The sequence below is a fragment of the Lucilia cuprina genome, chromosome 5 (genome assembly GCF_022045245.1).
Source record: "Lucilia cuprina isolate Lc7/37 chromosome 5, ASM2204524v1, whole genome shotgun sequence".
NCBI classification, from domain to species: domain Eukaryota; kingdom Metazoa; phylum Arthropoda; class Insecta; order Diptera; family Calliphoridae; genus Lucilia; species Lucilia cuprina.
This window is the reverse complement of record NC_060953.1, coordinates 31,238,312-31,256,707: the sequence shown is the minus strand read 5'-3', so window position 1 is coordinate 31,256,707 and position 18,396 is coordinate 31,238,312. Positions and strand designations below refer to the sequence as shown.

The 18,396-nt window shown below is 29.5% G+C and overlaps 1 protein-coding gene across 2 annotated transcripts in view; it reads right to left on the bottom strand.

Moving 5' to 3' along the window:
* Positions 1–18,396, bottom strand: part of LOC111676584 (peptidoglycan-recognition protein LC-like) — a 28,295-nt gene extending 9,899 nt beyond the window's left edge. The window contains exons 1-3 of one of the 2 annotated variants that reach the window (XM_046951224.1): positions 17,769–18,396; positions 5,482–6,974; positions 160–375 (exon numbers count right to left, since the gene is read on the bottom strand). In XM_046951224.1, the coding sequence (XP_046807180.1) occupies positions 160–375; positions 5,482–6,850 (1,585 nt within the window). In that variant the 5' untranslated portion in view covers positions 6,851–6,974; positions 17,769–18,396. The remainder of the gene's footprint in view (positions 1–159; positions 376–5,481; positions 6,975–17,768) is intronic. The other variant, XM_046951225.1, reaches the window with a different exon arrangement.

The window sequence follows — 18,396 nt, the reverse complement described above, 5'->3', positions numbered from 1 at the left end:
TAGCAGAAAAGAGAAAATAAATTTGTTTATCTTTCTGTAAATTCGTTTGTTTGTTTGTTTGTTTATCTATCTACTATACGTCTATAAGTTTAATTTGTCTGTCAGTGTGACAATTTATCTGTATTTAACCACACACACAGTTATAGAGAGAATGAATACCTATTGATGAATTGATTGGAATAATATTTCTCGATTCTTCGCTATTTCCGAGTACAAGCTTACTTTTGCTATCGCTCAGCGCCCTGCTCCCCAAAATGATGGCCACAATCAACATCGTCATAAAAGCCAACACACAGGGAATGATAATTTTTTTGTGTTTTGAAATGTATCCATAGAGTTTACCCGATTGTTCCGCTGATGAGTTTATATCTTTGGCTGAAAATAAACAAATAATATAAAACTAAATATTAAATTGATTTTTCTTTTGTTGAGCTATGAAAATGTGTTAATGATATTAAACAGATTGTTTGTTTAATTGCAAAAGATCTAAACACATATTAATGCAATTATAAGAAGTAATTTTATTACAAAAAATTTATTGAAAATATATACTTAGGTAGGTAGCCAGTAAAATAGTTTAAAATTTTGGTATTAGCATTGTAGGTAATGTAGGTTTTTCATACATTACTTGGTAATGAGTGTTTTTGATCAATAACAAAATAATAATTTTTTGAAAAGGTATTAACGTACCGTTCGTCCAAAAGTAATGCCTGAACTTTGAGTAAAATATTTACACATAACGATTCCAAACCGATTTGTAAATTATATTGTGAATATTACAAACGAGATGGCAAACTTATATATACCCATCTCGCAAAGGTTAATTCTATAATAATAATTTTAATCCACCTTAGGCAGTTTTAAATGAACTTTTTTCTGTATGAAAACTGTCAACTTCATGAAATTTGAACCATACGTGCTTTTCGTATGGCCTATTGAAAATTGTTGAAATCGGTCAGTTATTTCACCTAGCCCCCATTCAATCCGACCCCCCTCGAAATTGGTTTTTAAGTTAATAATTTTGTTAAATATTGTAGTATCTCTACAAAAATCTGCAAAACATAGTCCTATATACGTCTAAATAATACTACCGATTTCCGTAATTATCGGACTTTATTTGACTCTAGCCAGGGACGGAAAAAGTGATTTTGTTTCAGTATCAAAAAATATTTCATAGAGTACTTTTTTGGATCTCAAAGTACTTAGGTTAGCTGTTTCTACATTTTCGAGAATAAGTGCCAAAAAAAAAATTAAAAAAGTATTTAAAATTTTAAAGAAACTTTTATCGCCATATTGTAATTCTCTTGTTATTTCAAAACTTTTCCCAAACAATAAAATTATTTTAAAAAATTTACTAACGGTTAAACGATAATCGGATATTGAGATTGTAGCCCTGAAAGTATCAAATAATACTCGGGAGTATCACGGTACTTTTGCACATCAAATAGTATCAAAAAAAAGTACCATCGTACCAATTTTGCCATCCCTGACTCTAGCCCCATACAAAGTACCCTTTATGGGGCTACTTGAAAGTACAAAATTAACTTATAAACACAAATATCACGATGAAATTTAGTACCAGATCTGATAGATCAGATAGACAGTCACTTTAAGTGAGAATAAATTTAATTTTCTAGCTTAAGATGTTAAAAGTCATGGGTCCAAAAAGTCAATATTCACTTGTCACTTAAAATAATATTTTATTTAGACCAATAACTTTAAAAATCCATTTTTGTTACTTTAGCTGTAGATAATATTAAATAATTTAAATTGTCCTTTTTATCCTTTAGAAGATTTATTGAAGTTTCTGGACATATTTACCTTTCAGATCGATGCTCACATTTCTTAAATTTCTTTCGTTTTCAATAATTTTTAAGCGATTTTGTATATCAATTAAAATGTTCTCTTGTAATTCTAACTGTTTTATCACTTTTCCAGAAATATTTTCTGTACGATAATTTTTTTCATTACAAACTGATGCCGACATGGAACAATAATCACACAACCACTTGATATTTGTCGATAATTTTAAGCAACTTATTTCATTTTTATTCAGATTTGTACACTTTTGATGAAATTTTCCTAAGCATGGTCCACTACATTCCACACTCAGTAGTTGTTCTTGAGTTTCGAAGATATTTCTACACTTTTCACATATTTCCATGATTATTTTTGTGATATTTTTCTTTGGGAATTCAATAAATTGAGTTCTTAAATACGTTTTCGTTTCCTTTTAAGTCAAATAGCGAACGCGTCTAAAATGTACAAATTATATGAATCTACTGGTTATACGATAATTTTTGTCGCTAAATTGTTTTTATTTTTATTGTATTTTTTTTTTACTTTAGGTTAATTTTATTCATTAAATCGCATAATTAACTAAATTCTTTGCACATATTTAATGAACCATCAAAAAATCCCCTTCAAATGTTGAACACAATACATAGTGAAAAGGTATCAACAAACAAGTTCGAATGTTATATTCAGCTGTGTCGAATTTTATATACTTGATGAACTGAATTTGTCTTCTATCAATATCGAACTTTCTTATTAATACAGAATATTTTAAGGAAATTATACATTTAGGACCTAAATTTTGAATATACAGTTTTAGCAAAATTTTGAATTTCAAAATATTGGAATGCGATACATACGGATTGAAGAAATCAATATGATCCATGTATTTTTGGTAGACCAGACAAATGTCAATATCTTAATGTGAGTTCATATGATCGATTTAAATTGATTTATGTTAAATTATACACACAATAAAATAATTAATTAAACTGGATTTCAAATCATTCTCATCACTACAGGTGATATTAGAGAATAGGTTTTAAACATTTCTTTTGAAACAACTAGGTTTGAAAATGTAGGTTCGTAATTGAGAATATATGATATTCATTGCTCAGGCGTGGGAGGTGGTGGTTAGTTTGTAGTTTTTTCAAAACCTCCTGAAAATACGTAGTTCTATAATATTTGAGAGAATTGTGTTTTTTCGTACAATGATTAGACAAACTTGTTCACAAAATTTAAAAAGTAACATTTCACTCTAATCTTTAATCAATTAAATTAAAATTTATCCTCGAAAATTGATTGATTTTCAAGTATTCAATTAGTTTAGTTTAAACCATAGAATAGGTATACATATAAGTTAATCTGAATTTTACAATTCAAGGTCGAAATCCTAAAAAATTAATTTGAACATCGGTCAAATCTAAATGTAACGAGTTCGGAAATTTTGGGGAACTTAAAATGTCGTATGCATCTGAATAAGGTACATATCTAGCGAATCGGAGCGAGTTATGTTCAAAAAATGTTTTTAAATTACTTGAGTGTTTAGGTCATTTTCTGAAGGAGGCAAGGGTCAACTATGAACCTATTCTTAAAGAAAAAAATATATATGTTTTTTCTAATAAACCTCCATCGGAGAGAGACAGCTACCAACGCTCTTATGGCGAAAATTGACATAGGTAAGATACATATAGCAGTTATCCACTTAAATTTCCACTGATACAGGGTCTCGACCGATAACATGTATCTTATGTCACAAGAACTTATGTTTTCTCCTCTCAACGGTAATCTCCTCTCAACGGATGCAACAGTGCTGAAACAAGGTTGTGGCAACATATACCTTGCATCTGTTTATCCGCCTTTCAATTTTCTGACACTAACACCAACGTCGGAGCTGATGAAACTGGTCGAAGAGGCACAAAGAAAAAATGAGAAAATTTTAATAGGTTGTGATGCCAACACCCACCATGTAGCTTGGCGTAGTAAAAACACCAATAGCAGAGCACAAGCCCTTATCGATTTCCTTAAATTTAAAGACTTGATCACATCGTACTTAGGTAATAAAGCTACATTCGTCAATAGAATCAGAGAAGAAGTATTGGAATTAACTATATGTTCAGAAAAGCTTATAAACGAAAATCAGGATTGGAGAGTTTCGGACAAGCAGTCCTTTTCTGACCATCGGTAGATAAGATTCAAAATACTACGGTTGCCACTACTTGTGTAGAAGCTGATGAGGCTATGAATATGGCTCAACCGAGCGGCCTCAATCTGTCAAACGGAAATCTGTTTTTTCACAAGGAAGAAAAAAATTTCTACGTATACCGAACCTTGCTTTCTGGGCAAGAAGATACCAGTGACAGACAAGGTTAAGTACTAAGATGTAATCCTCGACCAAAAATTAAAATGGGGATCAACAAGGCACATCGGTGCTGGGCAATATGTAGAAGAACTATAGGCATGAAATGGCGTCTTAGTCCTAATAAAACAAATTGGCTTTATAAAAGTGTAATTAGACCAATTCTAGCTTATGCTTCAATAATCTAGTGGACTGCTTTAGACAAAAAGTGCAATATCAAACTACTACAGGGAGTTCAGCGTACATGCTGCTTGGGTATAAGTGGTGCCATGTGTAAGTACTACTTCAACCAAGGCCTGGAAACGTTGCTAGATATTCCACCCATTGAAACATATTTAAGATATGAGGCGGCGCTTACAGCCGAACGGCTCTTTACTTTAGGTAAACTGGCCATAAGCTTTATAGGACACGTCATCAATAGATACTGGACACATTGGAAGGATATACACAATCATCGGACATGTCTGATCATATACCAAACACAGAATATGTCGGAAACTTTGAAACTGTGATCTCAGATAGAATATCTTGGTCAAGAGAAACATTAGAGCAAATACCAATAGGAACTAAACCCGTATTGGATTGTAAGAATGTTTTAACTGAATACTCTCCCAGAGGTAAGGTTCATTTCATATGGGTACCAGCCCAGTCGGGAGTAGTCGGCAACGAAAGGGCGAATGTATTAGCCTTAAAAGGAAGGGAGCATCTAACCTGACAAACGCAAAACTATTCGACGCAACAAAAGCAGAACTAAAAATATTGCTGAGAGAATCCCATAAAAACTCTTGGAATAATGAAACAGTGGGTAGAACCACGAAAATCGTGTGGTGTGACCCTGATGAGAGCAAGACGATAATCGTACGTATTCTGAGTGGACATACAGGATTACAAGCATTTTTATGCAAAATTGGACATGCGGATTTAGACGTATGTAGAGCATGTGGAGATGACAGTGAAACTCTGGAGCGCTTTCTTTGCCACTGCCAGGCATTCGTCGAAGTTAGATCCAAGTAACTTTATTATTCTTTATTATCATCATTTTCAATACCAAAGAAACCTTATCAATATAGAATAATTGTTCGTTCTTAGAATTTAATAAGGTCCTCGGAGAGAAAGGAAAATTTGGAACAAAATATAAAAATTTTTTAAAAAATAATATAACTAAGAAAACAAAATTTTCCCTCCCAAACGCTCAAACTGGATCCGCGGCTGTCCCAGAATATACATTTTTTTTGTGGGTCAACGACCAATATTTCGATGTTGGGTATTATAAGTATATGTGAGTGATTTAAAGTTATATAAAAAATAGAGTAATCATTTTTACTCACCATTATTACAAGTTCCTCCATTATCGTTTACAAATGTTGGATTTTCCTTTTCATTTATTTCTTTCCACTTATCACGACTATCGATAAGAAATTGTTGTATTGTGACAGGACCTTCGTAGAAATGCTTATCGCCAAAGGTCACATCACTTGAATTACTAAGTGCTATACTGCCGATTTGCGGGCGTTGAGGAACACCTGAAAACGATGGGACTGGTCCCAAAGCTTGAGCTGCGCCAATACTATCGCCAATAGCTGCTAATGTCGCTAACGGAGATGCTGCAGCGTGTTCGCAGTTCGGCACGACTTGTTGATTTAAAACAGTGTGACCACTGTTGATATTTGGGATAGCTGGATGTTTAGGTGGGTAAGTCACCTGAGTACCGAGCTTTTTTATCACATAATTTGAGTGTGCACCTTCAGTGTCGCCACTGAGATCAGAATCCGAATCGGAATCTGATGTTATAATTGTTGATGAATTAATGCTGCGTATTGAGACAACAGGCGATCCACTACAGTAGTGTGTTTTTGAAGGCGGGTTGTGTTGGTCGTCACTTTGCGTAGACATAATAGATGACATAGACAATGAAGATGATATTGATGCTGACCGCTGTGGTCGGTTAATGAACTCATTGTGTTTTAACGATGGTTTATCGTTATTGTTTGCTGTTGTTGTTTCCGGAGGTGGTGGGGTAGTTACACTTAGAGTCGGTATTGTCGAATTCCGTTGATGACTAATGTTTATTACATTCCCACTTTCAATGACATTTTGATTTTGTTGATATAGAGTGTTATTGTCTCCATTACTGTTGTTCTCCAGTTTAAAGAATTGTTGCTGCTGTTGTCGCTTTCGACGCTCTTCACTTTTCATTAATTTATTATCTGTATTTGTAGAATTATTGTCGTCTTCATCATCATCACGATCATAATAATCATTATTGTGATTTTTAAAGTTGTTGTCTTTGCTATTGTTTGAATTGTTATCTCGGTTTGGGTTTTTATTGTTTTTGTGAAATTGTTTATAAAATGGTTTCGCAGTTGTTGTATCACTAGACGATGAAGACGTAGACGGGAACGAATGCAGGTGTGAGGAGGTCGGCGAGGGTGGTATCTCGTCGTTATCACTTACATTTACTCCAGAGTCTGTCGAAGATGTACAACTCGCTGATGTATGTTCCGTGTACGTTCCAATATCAGATGGTTCATGTTGTTTAATTGTATTCCTATTCTTAGTATTCACTTGAAATGATAAGATACTTTCGCTGTTAATGTTGCTTTTTGTTTCAGTGCTTTCTGTTTCTTTTGGCGTTGTCGAAGGTGTTAAATTTGTATCAGTTTTAGTATTTATATTGCATTGTTTATCGTAATGCATTTTTTATGCAAAATTCATAAAAAAATTCAAATTTTTTCGCTTAAAGCTCAACATGAATAATATATTTTTTAAACAATATAATTTTAAGTTATCATTATTTTTTATAGGTTCTTGGAAAGCTTTTCTGAAAGAAAAAAGTTAGAAAAAGATAAATATTTATTTACTTAACTTTTATATTTCAGCACACATGTGTGTATTCTTAAAAATGTTAAATATTATTAAAAAATGCAAACGTTAAGGAGAGATAAAAAATTATATGTATATTAGCACAGTTTGCTCAAAAATGTATTTAGAATTGTAGAATAATCTGAAAAAAAGAATTTTATTTACTCTCATCTTTGCTTGGCTGTTTATTCTGATTTAAATATTAAGGGAAAATGTCATTCCTTCAGACAGTACCTACAGAGACCTATTATATCTTTAATAAGTAGACATGTGTACAAACGAGCATAACTATACATACTTTATTGATCAATATTATAACTTAACAAGTTGGCTTAGCCGAATCTTATCCTCCCTACACAAGTTGCTTTTATATTAATGCCCTTTTTATTCATCAAATAGTTATGGAAAATGGGTTTCTCATGTTTTTTAATAGAAAAAATAAGAAAAGATGTAAATATTGTTATTCAGTCACAATTGTAAGATTTATTGAAATTTTTTAATATTCTATAAAGATAACAAATAGTTGTTGTTAATTTTGTTTGAATATAATTATTTTGAATTGAATAATGAATAAAGGTTTCCCAAGATTTTTTTAATTTGTCTCGATTTTGAGCGCAATTTTGAGTACACAGCTACAGTAAATGGTTATTTTCACTATGTCACTACATGCTAAGAAGGACAATATCCTGCGATATCCTTCAAAACCCTTTTGCCATTTTTCATCAAAACTTATCAATATACGTCAAAATAAAGTGTGTGGTGAAGTCATATCTATAAAAAATCCAGCGGTTTAGTTTTGTGCATGAAATTGATTTTCAGAAGGGGACCTTATTTGTAAGTTATGACCATATATGGAAATAGATTCAGAATAAATGTATATAATTTCTTAGATGAATATTTCTTAGTGTTACACACGGAATGACAAACTTGTATATACGATCTATTACCACTTAGAGTCTTAGAGGTTATAAAAAATACACATTTCTCTTCGCTTGTATATTAAAAACTCTGTTTGCAAAAATAAGTTTTACTTAAATAACAATAACATACAAGTATAAATCCAAAGAGCTTATGAAATTCAAGATATAAGAGTATTATAGAGCATTATGGTCGATCTTACATCTATTATATTGCTTTACGTATACGTGGTATAATTTTAATACAAAATTTTTCTTTTTTTACTTAAAGAGAGAAATTGTTAATTAAATATGCAAATATTTACGATATATGTACCTACTAAATAAATATAATAGAATTTAAACAGAAGTATATTTTACGTATTTACAATTTTCTTTTGGGTTTTACCTTTTAATTTTTTATCCTGGATATGGATGCCTCAATCGGCAATAAGATTAATTTGAGTGGGTTGGACAGGCATATTATTTTCGCTTTTAATCGAAAACAAAATTATTTTATACAGAAAATAAAAAATAATTTGGTAATTGGTTTGGTACATTTTAGAATTTTTAAGACTATTTTAAAATTTATATGTATTCCTCTTACAAAACACTAAAAGTCATTTTGCGGACCAGGAATAGTAAAAAAATGTTTAATTAAAACGCATCTTTTTAGAGATATTCCTTCTAAAAAGTGGTCCATGGGACACCCTATAATACAGATATGAAGTTGTAATTGATTGAATTGAAAGGGAAATTGTATCTTTTCGAAATTAAAATTTTTGTTAAATTATTTCCTGTCCATTAAACGACTTTTAGTGTATTATAAGGGTCATAAATAATTTAAAAAAAATTTTTTTTTTTTAAATTAACCTTGCAAAAACCCAAACTATTGTTCAAAAATATTTTTCTGTATAAGCTAACAATTACTAACATTTTAACACCTATTTCGAAAAAAAAGAAAATAATATGCCCTACAACCCACTCAAAAAATTAGAGCTAAAACTAAAGTTTTTTGAAACTGGTTAATTGAGACATAAAAACCGGATAACCCGGTTAACTGAAAATCAATGTTTTCAAAAAACCGGTTAACTAAAAACACAAATATGAAATAAAAACCGGTTTATAAACACTAGTAAGAAAAACTCGATTTAATTTTTTTTAGAGTAAGTCTTATGCAAAATTGAAGAAGACCTAAAATAAAAATTATTTAAAGTTGTTGTGTTAACATTTAATGTCAAGTTGTGTTTCCAAAAAAATACATACATACATACATCCATACCCATGTACGTATTTGAATGTGGATTTAAATGTGTTCTTGTTTGAAGACATATGTACGTCATTGCTTTATTTGGATTATATTTATATGTTTAATAAATATGTCTTTACGGAACATAAATGCAAAATAATTGTGGTTTTTGAAGAACTTATTTTGTTTATTTTGAATTTTTGCGGTTTTAAAGTTACACATTCACTTAGAATGTATGATGATATTTAATGGAGAACCAATAAAAAACTTATTTTTCAACACGTAAATATTTACGATACAAATCCTATTATCCTTAATTATATACAAATTCTTTAAAAGTTTTACTTATATAAATAATAAAGCCAGTTTTTTTTTTTAATTTGTAACTATAGATCTGATATGTTAAAATTTAGGTTATTCGACAGACAATTTCGGTAAATATTAACAATTGTAAGTTATTTTTTTGAATTATATACATATAATATACATTGTATATATAGAAAATATATTTTATAGACCTACAATTACCATCTTTACTGTTTTAATCACACTGTATGTATAATTTCTAAGAATAAAAAATCGTTTAATTATAAAATTCATATTTAACTGTGTATATTTATCTGTTTATCACAAGCTTCATTTATACAAAGAGTTTATTTCATTTAATTTATATGATAAATACAGTAACGCATTAACGTTCAGTGACGTTGATAGCTTTCTTGAGAAACTTCCACAAAATCAAACAAACACAATATACTATGGAAGCAAAGAAATGTGATATTCGTAAGCACGAATATTGTATTAAATTATTTAAGGTAAATTTTAAAATCCAGAATTTTTATAAATTTTTCATTTATAAAACCCTTAAGAAAAATATTTCAAACCCGATCTGGAATTATTACGGTTGACAGTATGACAAAATCGTAATGAAAGAAGAAGCTGGGCACAAATATTTCTGCATAGCACATTGCTAAATATTAGATTATTCTTATACAGTTACGTAGTCAGTCTAAGGGGGTTTAACTTTAAGTTTCACATTCGGTATTTTTAAATATGTATGAATTTAAAAGCATCGTGAAATTCATCTGCGCACATAATAAAGATAATCCAAAAATATATTGTTTTTGTTTTTATTTATAAATTCCTATTTAATTGTTTTAATCTTATTCTTTTGAAATAAAGTTTAGATTTTATTTAAATTGTTATAAAAATCTTAATTATTTTAAACAATGTTTTTATTGACTGTTTAATAAAAGTATTAAATGATTCACTCGGAAGTCATTTAATAAAAATATATACACATGATATATTTTTTTAAGTTTTATGTAGATCACGTATGATTTTTTGCACACTTTTTAGAGAATCATTACAGTAAAAACTTTCCTATTTACTGAATCATTTCATAAACGATGAATTAAAACTATTCATCTAGTTAGTATTACTATTTATTCATATCATTTACTATGTATGTATAAATCGAAACAAATACTACAAAATAAAGTCATTCATAAACACCACTTTAGTCGGGAGGGTATATTGAGTATGAGCTGATGTTTGTAACACACAATAATATTGTTCATATATCGACCTTTAAGTCTACCAATCGACACAGAATCATTTTCTGAGTCGATTTAGCTATGTCCGTCAGTCCTTGTAATCAAACTACAGGTCGCAAAAATAATTTAATTCAATTTGGAATATGATCTTCTTTTGTCTCAGGGACGAAGCCCATATAACTGGACCGCGGAATAGGGCTTTCAAATTCATAATTATGTTTAATATACTTACTTGTATATCGACAAAAAGCTTCAGAACCAATAGAAATTGATTCTGCAGCTTTTTAGCCTTTATGGACCTCATGAACTCTATAATCATAGGGCCTCATTTGACCATATCCTCTATAAAAAGCCCCCTTTAAAATTTGACAAGTTTACTTAACAACAAATGTCTTAAGTATGTATATCTGAGCAAGGTATAATTCAACTTAAATGCTTTATTATGAAAACTAAATCAAATTTAATTTTTTACAGGTGTAGGATATTAATTGGTCGGCCTCGTCTGACTTTAATTTCTTACTAGTTTTTTCATTACGATATTTATTTTTTGTTATAAAAATCAAATCTATCAAGTGAATGAAAGTTAACTTTGAAAGGTGGTCCAATATATGGCCTAAGGTCAGTTAATAGCGAATAATATTTTCTAAAAAGTAATTTTTATCATATTTTTCTAAACTAATATTCTATATACCGAATTCCCTCGAAATACATACATGTATTTTTAATCCAATATACGGAATCAATTAAACCCTATCATCATACAATTGGTACAAAAATTTAAAAAATGCCTACGCCAAATTTCATCGATTTAAGTTATAATTAAGCCTGTTATTAACGTGGATATAATTTTATGGATCGGACATCATTTGACACTAGCCCCTATACAAACTCCCCTTCAGAAAATGGCTTGAAGGTCAAAATTCACTTATAATTTTTAATAAAATGAATAAACTCTATATAAATAACGTTGAGGTAGACGTAAATTCCTCTAGCAAACTTTATAAGGATAGGCCCATATTTACCCTTACACTCCTATGAGCCCTCTTGTAGAAAATCTCTTTTTTTGTCAATAATACGTAAAAATATTTCACAATACGGTTAAAAACAAATTAAATGCTTTATTTTGTTTTTAATTATCCACTTTTTTAACATACTGACAGGTGTAGGGTATCATATAGTCTGCAATGTCCGACTAGACATTCATACTTTTTTTAATGAAGTAAAATACACCAAAATAAGTTTTTATTTTTGTATTTTTTGTTTTATTTTACCAATGAAAAATATGCCCCATCCGCTTAGCGAACTGACCGTCGATTTCGGTCAGTTCGAAAAAGTTAAAAATATATGTCCTCCTTCTACCCTATGGAGTTCATCCTTAGGCCAACGATGATTCCCGCCGATTGTCTTAGTTTATGGATTACTATTTATTTATTAGACAACCGACTTTAATTTGTTACAATATTTATGTATACAACAGTGTTTTTACTCCTTTGAGAATTCGAAAACTTTTACAAAAAGCTCTGAATTTGGCTAAAATTCTTTATTTGCCGAACATTTTTAAATTAAACACAGATTGTAAGAGTTTGTAAAAGTTCTTTGTATTACAAGAACAAAAAAAATTAAATAAACAACGTAGGATATAAAAATAAAAGCTGCAATACTTACATACATTTAACAAATACATTAACAAAACGATAATAAGAACAACAGCAGTGAGATAATGAAATGTCAGTAACAGTTTCAGAATTTTTGCCAATAAAATAGGGGTTTTTAACGTCAAATTTTAAGAAGTACTTAAATATCCACAAAACATGCAAAAGTTTACTGATTTGGTTATGTTAGAGAAAATATTTTTTAATTTCACTTCTACTATGTTCTAAATAGATTCATTGTGAAAAATATCAATAGAAATTTTCATATAGGTATTTATTTCGGTTTAAAACATTTTCTAATTTAACCTTTTCATGTTTTCTAATTTAACCTAATCATGTTAAGCGACTTATCACGAATATTGTTTCTCAAGCCTCATAATATTTTAATAATATTTGGATGGAAAAATAATCCTTTATCTCTGTTAGAACGAATTTTTTGGAATTAAAAAATGAACATTTGAAACCCTAAATATAATAAATAATAAAGTGTACAATTAATAATCAAATTCCATGGTTAATATGTATATAGTTTCTCTTTTAAAACTTGTGAAAATATAAAATTTGTTCATAAAATATTGTAAATAAATTAACAAAATACTGATAAAGCTCTTTCGTAATTTAAATGCCTACAATTTATAAGGAAATATACTTAGTTAGGTTTCTATCAAAATGTTCAAAAACAAAAATGAGATTAAAATTTCAAAAATAATTTTTTGATTGCATTTTTCGCAAACAAATGCAAGGATGTTTGATATATTTTATATATTTTTTCAATTATCACAATAAAATAATCTAATAATTTTTTAAATAACAATATAAATAAGACGGTGCATTAAGTGTCTGTTTTTCTTAGAAAATAATTGTTTACTTACATCGGACTATTTAAAAAAATTGATCAGTGACATAATGAAAACAATATTATTTACAAGGATGTCATTGAATAGTAATGAATTTAAAAGTGTGCTTACATAACTACTTATTCTTCAGTGACTACTACTTACTGTCTGCATTACTTTTTAATACTCTTATAATGCCACACATTTAATCAGATAAGTAAGTACTTTATTTTTTCACACACACACGCACAGTAAAAATTAGTTTTCTTTGAAAACAATTATTCACAGTAATACACAATATGCCCAGTTTCGTTTTCTGTATGGGAAATATAAAATAATTTTTTAACTTCTTATTTATAAGTACATATATAAAGTAATGTTCTGTAAGAGAGCGTGCTAATTACTTGCCTCAAATGTCATTGCCGTGTCAGTTCAAATACTAAAAAAATAAAGGATGAAAAGGGGCTTTTTGCTTGTTAGCTCATTATTTTTCAATTTAAGTTTTTGCTGTGTACTTTTATTGTGCGTCAGATATGGGTTTCACAAAGAATAACCATTTTTTATTTCTATGTGTGAATTGCCAGCGTGCGATCAAATGAAATGTGTAGATAATCTGATATGTAAGTCATTAAAAGCGTACTTAAAAGTTATGCAAATAATAGTAGTTGAAAAATAAGTAGTTATGTAAGTACAATTCATTCCCGAGTTTTTGCTAAGATATTTAAGATTTGAATGATTCTGGATTTCGATAAGTAGTCTAGCCAGTGCGTTCGAGTAAAGTAGTGACTTTGTCAAGTTGGCTTCTCGAATTTTCTAAAATTAGTTCTAATATCTTTCAAGCCAAATTTATTTAAATATTTTATATAATATTGAAATTATTTGTCTTTTATTTACTATTTCCTCATTAAAATTTGTATAAATTCATACTCATGTTTTTAACTACATTTTTTTATTTAAGTGACCTTGTAAATAATACAAATGAAATTGTCAATCAGAATTAGATAAAAAATTATTAAAATATACGAGGGTATCTCGATAAGTCTGTAAAATAAAATGGCAATTTTGAAAAAATATGTAATGTAAACAAATTTTACCGTACCTTTAATGCATAACTTTTAATCATATCACATGATTTGAAAATAGATTTATATTCAGTAAAGACTATCTAGATTTATATAAGGTTTTGTTGATAAAAGGATGCATCTATATCGAATCCGAAGAAATACACCTAGGCTACTATCGCGTTTGTTGTGAACTCCTGCTCATGGAAAATGTTTGTTAGTAAAAACAAAAGCCCAATATAATGTGAGACTGTCTTGAATTCAGAAACTAAGTTTTCTATGTTTTTCAGTGTTCGTGAGGGATATTATATATAGAATAATATCACTCCTAAGATAAGTAGATTTTATTTCGGAACAATCGTAAATTAATTGCTCCAGTGTTTCACTGTTCTCTCTACATGCTTTACTTTCGCTGGAACCGCACATTGAATTTTGTTTAGCAATGCCCGTAATCCTCTGTGTCGACATAGAATTTTACCATAATTAAAGGAGGGTTATTGTGCGGCTTTCGTTATTGTCACCCCATAAGATCCTATGGGTTTCTTTCACCAATATTTTTAATGAACTCGTCTTGTGTTCGTTAGGTTTAAAAGTATAAAATTTATATTGTCAAAACGAGTCCGACTGCTCCCGATTCCAAAAGAACCATTCCATTGATTTTTTCTATGAGCTTTCTTTCCATATTAATTAACGTTTTTATTATTTTAAGGTTTATCGACCAACCCTCCTATAAGTACTATATAGTAATACATATTTCTCCTTAGGCGAATTTGTTTTGACACGTCTAAAACAAAAGTTAGTTTTTTATTGTATTTAAGCTTGAAAAATACAAAAACAAAGTTTCTCTGTAAAAGTAATGCAATAAAGTTTTTTACAAGTTTAAATAATATTAGTAAATTTCGTAATGATCGGAAATATGTTGAAGCTAGCCTTAAACAAAGTCTGCTAATTTTATACTTGAACGCCGAAAGATTGTAGACCTGATTGGCTGTTCCTATTTATACTGATGTATCATAAACAATTATAGGACAAAGTCTCCTTTAGATTTAGTGATGGTTTTACTATTCTCTAATTCTAAAGGAGATTCTATTCAGTACGTTGGAATTAATTGTCTTAATTGTCTTAAAATTCAAAAACCAAACAAGGTGCAAGGGCTTTTCTAACAATTGAAGCAATTCGTTATCAAACTGAAGGGTTGATTTACTTCTCTTATATGTAAGACGTTCAACTGGAACTATTTTTAAAATTTTTCAAACTGTGTGGGAATTCATAACTTTCACTAACCGCTTGTTGCACAACTTTTTTATTTTCCAAGAAGAGAAATGAAGAAGAATGATATTTCTTTTTTCTTCCCTTTTACATGCGAGATGAATGATGTTTCCTTTCTTCTTCACCCCGACACAGTTGGTCAGTGTAAAAAAATACTAAGGAAAGTTTTACAATTTGGTATTACGTTGGCCTGTAAAACCTCCATATTTGACCGAAGTCTTAAAAAAGAAGTAAAAATCAAAATACTCGTCAAATTTAGGGAAAAAATTATTTTAAAATTTCGGTATAACTATAAATTTGTAAGGGCTAATATCCCAACCTCCTGTTATCGGTTAACCGGTAGATATACTGCCGGTACTTTTATGTATGAAAACTTTTAATTCATAATCAAACATTGAGAAAATGGGGCATAAAGTGTCGTATATTTAACAAGTCTTTACATTGAGGAACGATCAGTTTGGATTTTAGTACCACGTATCGAGAGGGACTTTCCATCAATTATGGAGCGAATTTGTGTTAGTTATTTAAAAAAAAAATAATTTTGTCAAATTTTATTTTAATACTAGGATTTTAAACGTTTTAAACATTTCAGCCCTCTTCTTTTTGAGCACCATCTTTTTATACCCTACACCACTTTAGTGGGGAGGGTATATTGGGTTTGTGCTGATGTTTATAACGCACAATAATATTGGTCCTATACCCGCTGTAGGGGTACATCCCTTTTTATAACTGTAAATTTTAAATTCATATTCATTGATTTTAAAATAATAGATTGTCAATTATTATATTCAAGAATTTTCATAAAAAATATAATATACGCACTTGAAAACATTAAATTTAAAATAAAAAACACAAATTTATTTATTTAAATATAACGACTATAATTGGCGATCCTGCAATTTAATATTATAAATAAATCCCAATCGGCTCAGAATCATTTTCTGAGTCGATTTAGCTATGTCCGTCCATGTAAACCATGTAATCAAACTACAGCCCGCAATTTTGAAGATAATTGAATGAAATTTGGTACGTTATCTTCTATTGTCCCAAGGACGAACCCTATTATAAAAATGGTTAAGATCGGTCCATTATTTCACCTAACCCCCATCCAACTGAACCCCCGAATAGGGCTTGTAAACATTGTAATCAAACTACAGGTCGCAATTTTGGAGATAATTCAATGAAATTTGGCACATAATCTTTGATTATACCGTAGACGAAGTCTATTGAAAATGATTAACATCGGTCCATTATTGCACATAGCTCACATACAACTGAACCCCGGAATAGAGCTTGTAAAGCTTGTAATCAAACTACAGGTCGCAATTTATGGTACTGTAGACTGTATTGAAAATAGTTAATATCGGTCCATTATTTCACCTAGGCCCCATAGAACTGAACCCGCCAAATAGGCCTCTAAGGTTCATAATAATGTTTAATATACTCGTATCTCGACAAAAAGCTGCAAAGCCAAGTTCTATACTAGTCTTGATGACCCTGATGAACTTTATAATTATAAGCCTCATTTGACTCTAGCCCCTCTAAAAAGCCCCCATCAAAATTTTATTTAGATATCCACAGTTTTATTAAACAGTAAATGACTTTAGTATATCTGAGGTAAGGTACAATTCAACTTAAATGCTTTATTATGAAAACTAAATTACATTTCATTCGTATACAGGTGTAGGGTTTTATCGGTCGGTCTCGCCCGACTATAACTTTTTACTTGTTTAATTGTTAATTTTAATTACAAAATTTGTATTACGGTTGTATGGGGACTTGGCGAAATAATAGACCGATTTTAACCATTTTCAATAGCGTTCGTCCTTGGGCCAAAAGAAGTAAGTCATTTTAAGCCGATTGGTATTATTTCAGGTGGGTGTAGGACCAATATTTTTATAATACCCTCCTCATTGTAGTTGTGTTTTCAAATCGGTATTGCAAATAAAATATAAAGAATCCTGGAAATTTTACTTAATTAGTTTTTAGTACGAACAAAGAAGTTGTTTTATTGCAAAACAAACAAACAGACAGACAAACATGTCTGTATTTATATACATATGTATATAATGTAATATTGACTGTAGTAAGCATTTATAAGTACTACATGAAATTATATATACAAATTTATTTAATTTTTGTTTACACTTTTAAATAAAAAAAACATTTAATATAAATATATATGTATATGTATTTAGGTATGTACATATGTATAACTAGGTACGTATACGTACATTTTGTATGTTATCCACTGAAGTTTAGTATTCGTTTCAGAGGTTTTTTAGGTTTAAAATTCTTGCCCAAGAATTATACATACACACATATGTATGTGTATAAATCAATTATTATTTTTTTTTTTAATTTTCTCACCCATACACTAATACGTGGGCTTTGCGACAAAAGCTTTAACTCGTGCTCATTAATAATGACGAGGTAAAAAGCTTGGATTAAAATTTTTATTGTTATAAACACTACTTATAAAACAATTATTTATTTGTGTATTTATTATTGTATATTATTTTCTTATAATTTTTTTGTTAATTTTATTTTTTGCTATATTTATTTACTGATTCACTTTAATGCCTAATTTTCATTAGAATTTTTCAAATTAACACATTCTTTTTCATATTTTTAATTACACTCGTGTTAATAAATAAGCATGTTGTTATTTTTGTTGTTTTATATTTTAAAATTAAATGCATTTGTTAGCATTGATTATATTGTTAATTAGATATTCCTCTCTATGTATGGATTTTGTTCAAGACAACGAGTATTGATCACACAAAACAATTGCGAGTGTCACCTATTAAGTCACTTTCCGTAGCAATCTGCGATCAAAACGATTCGTTTAAAAGTTTCAGT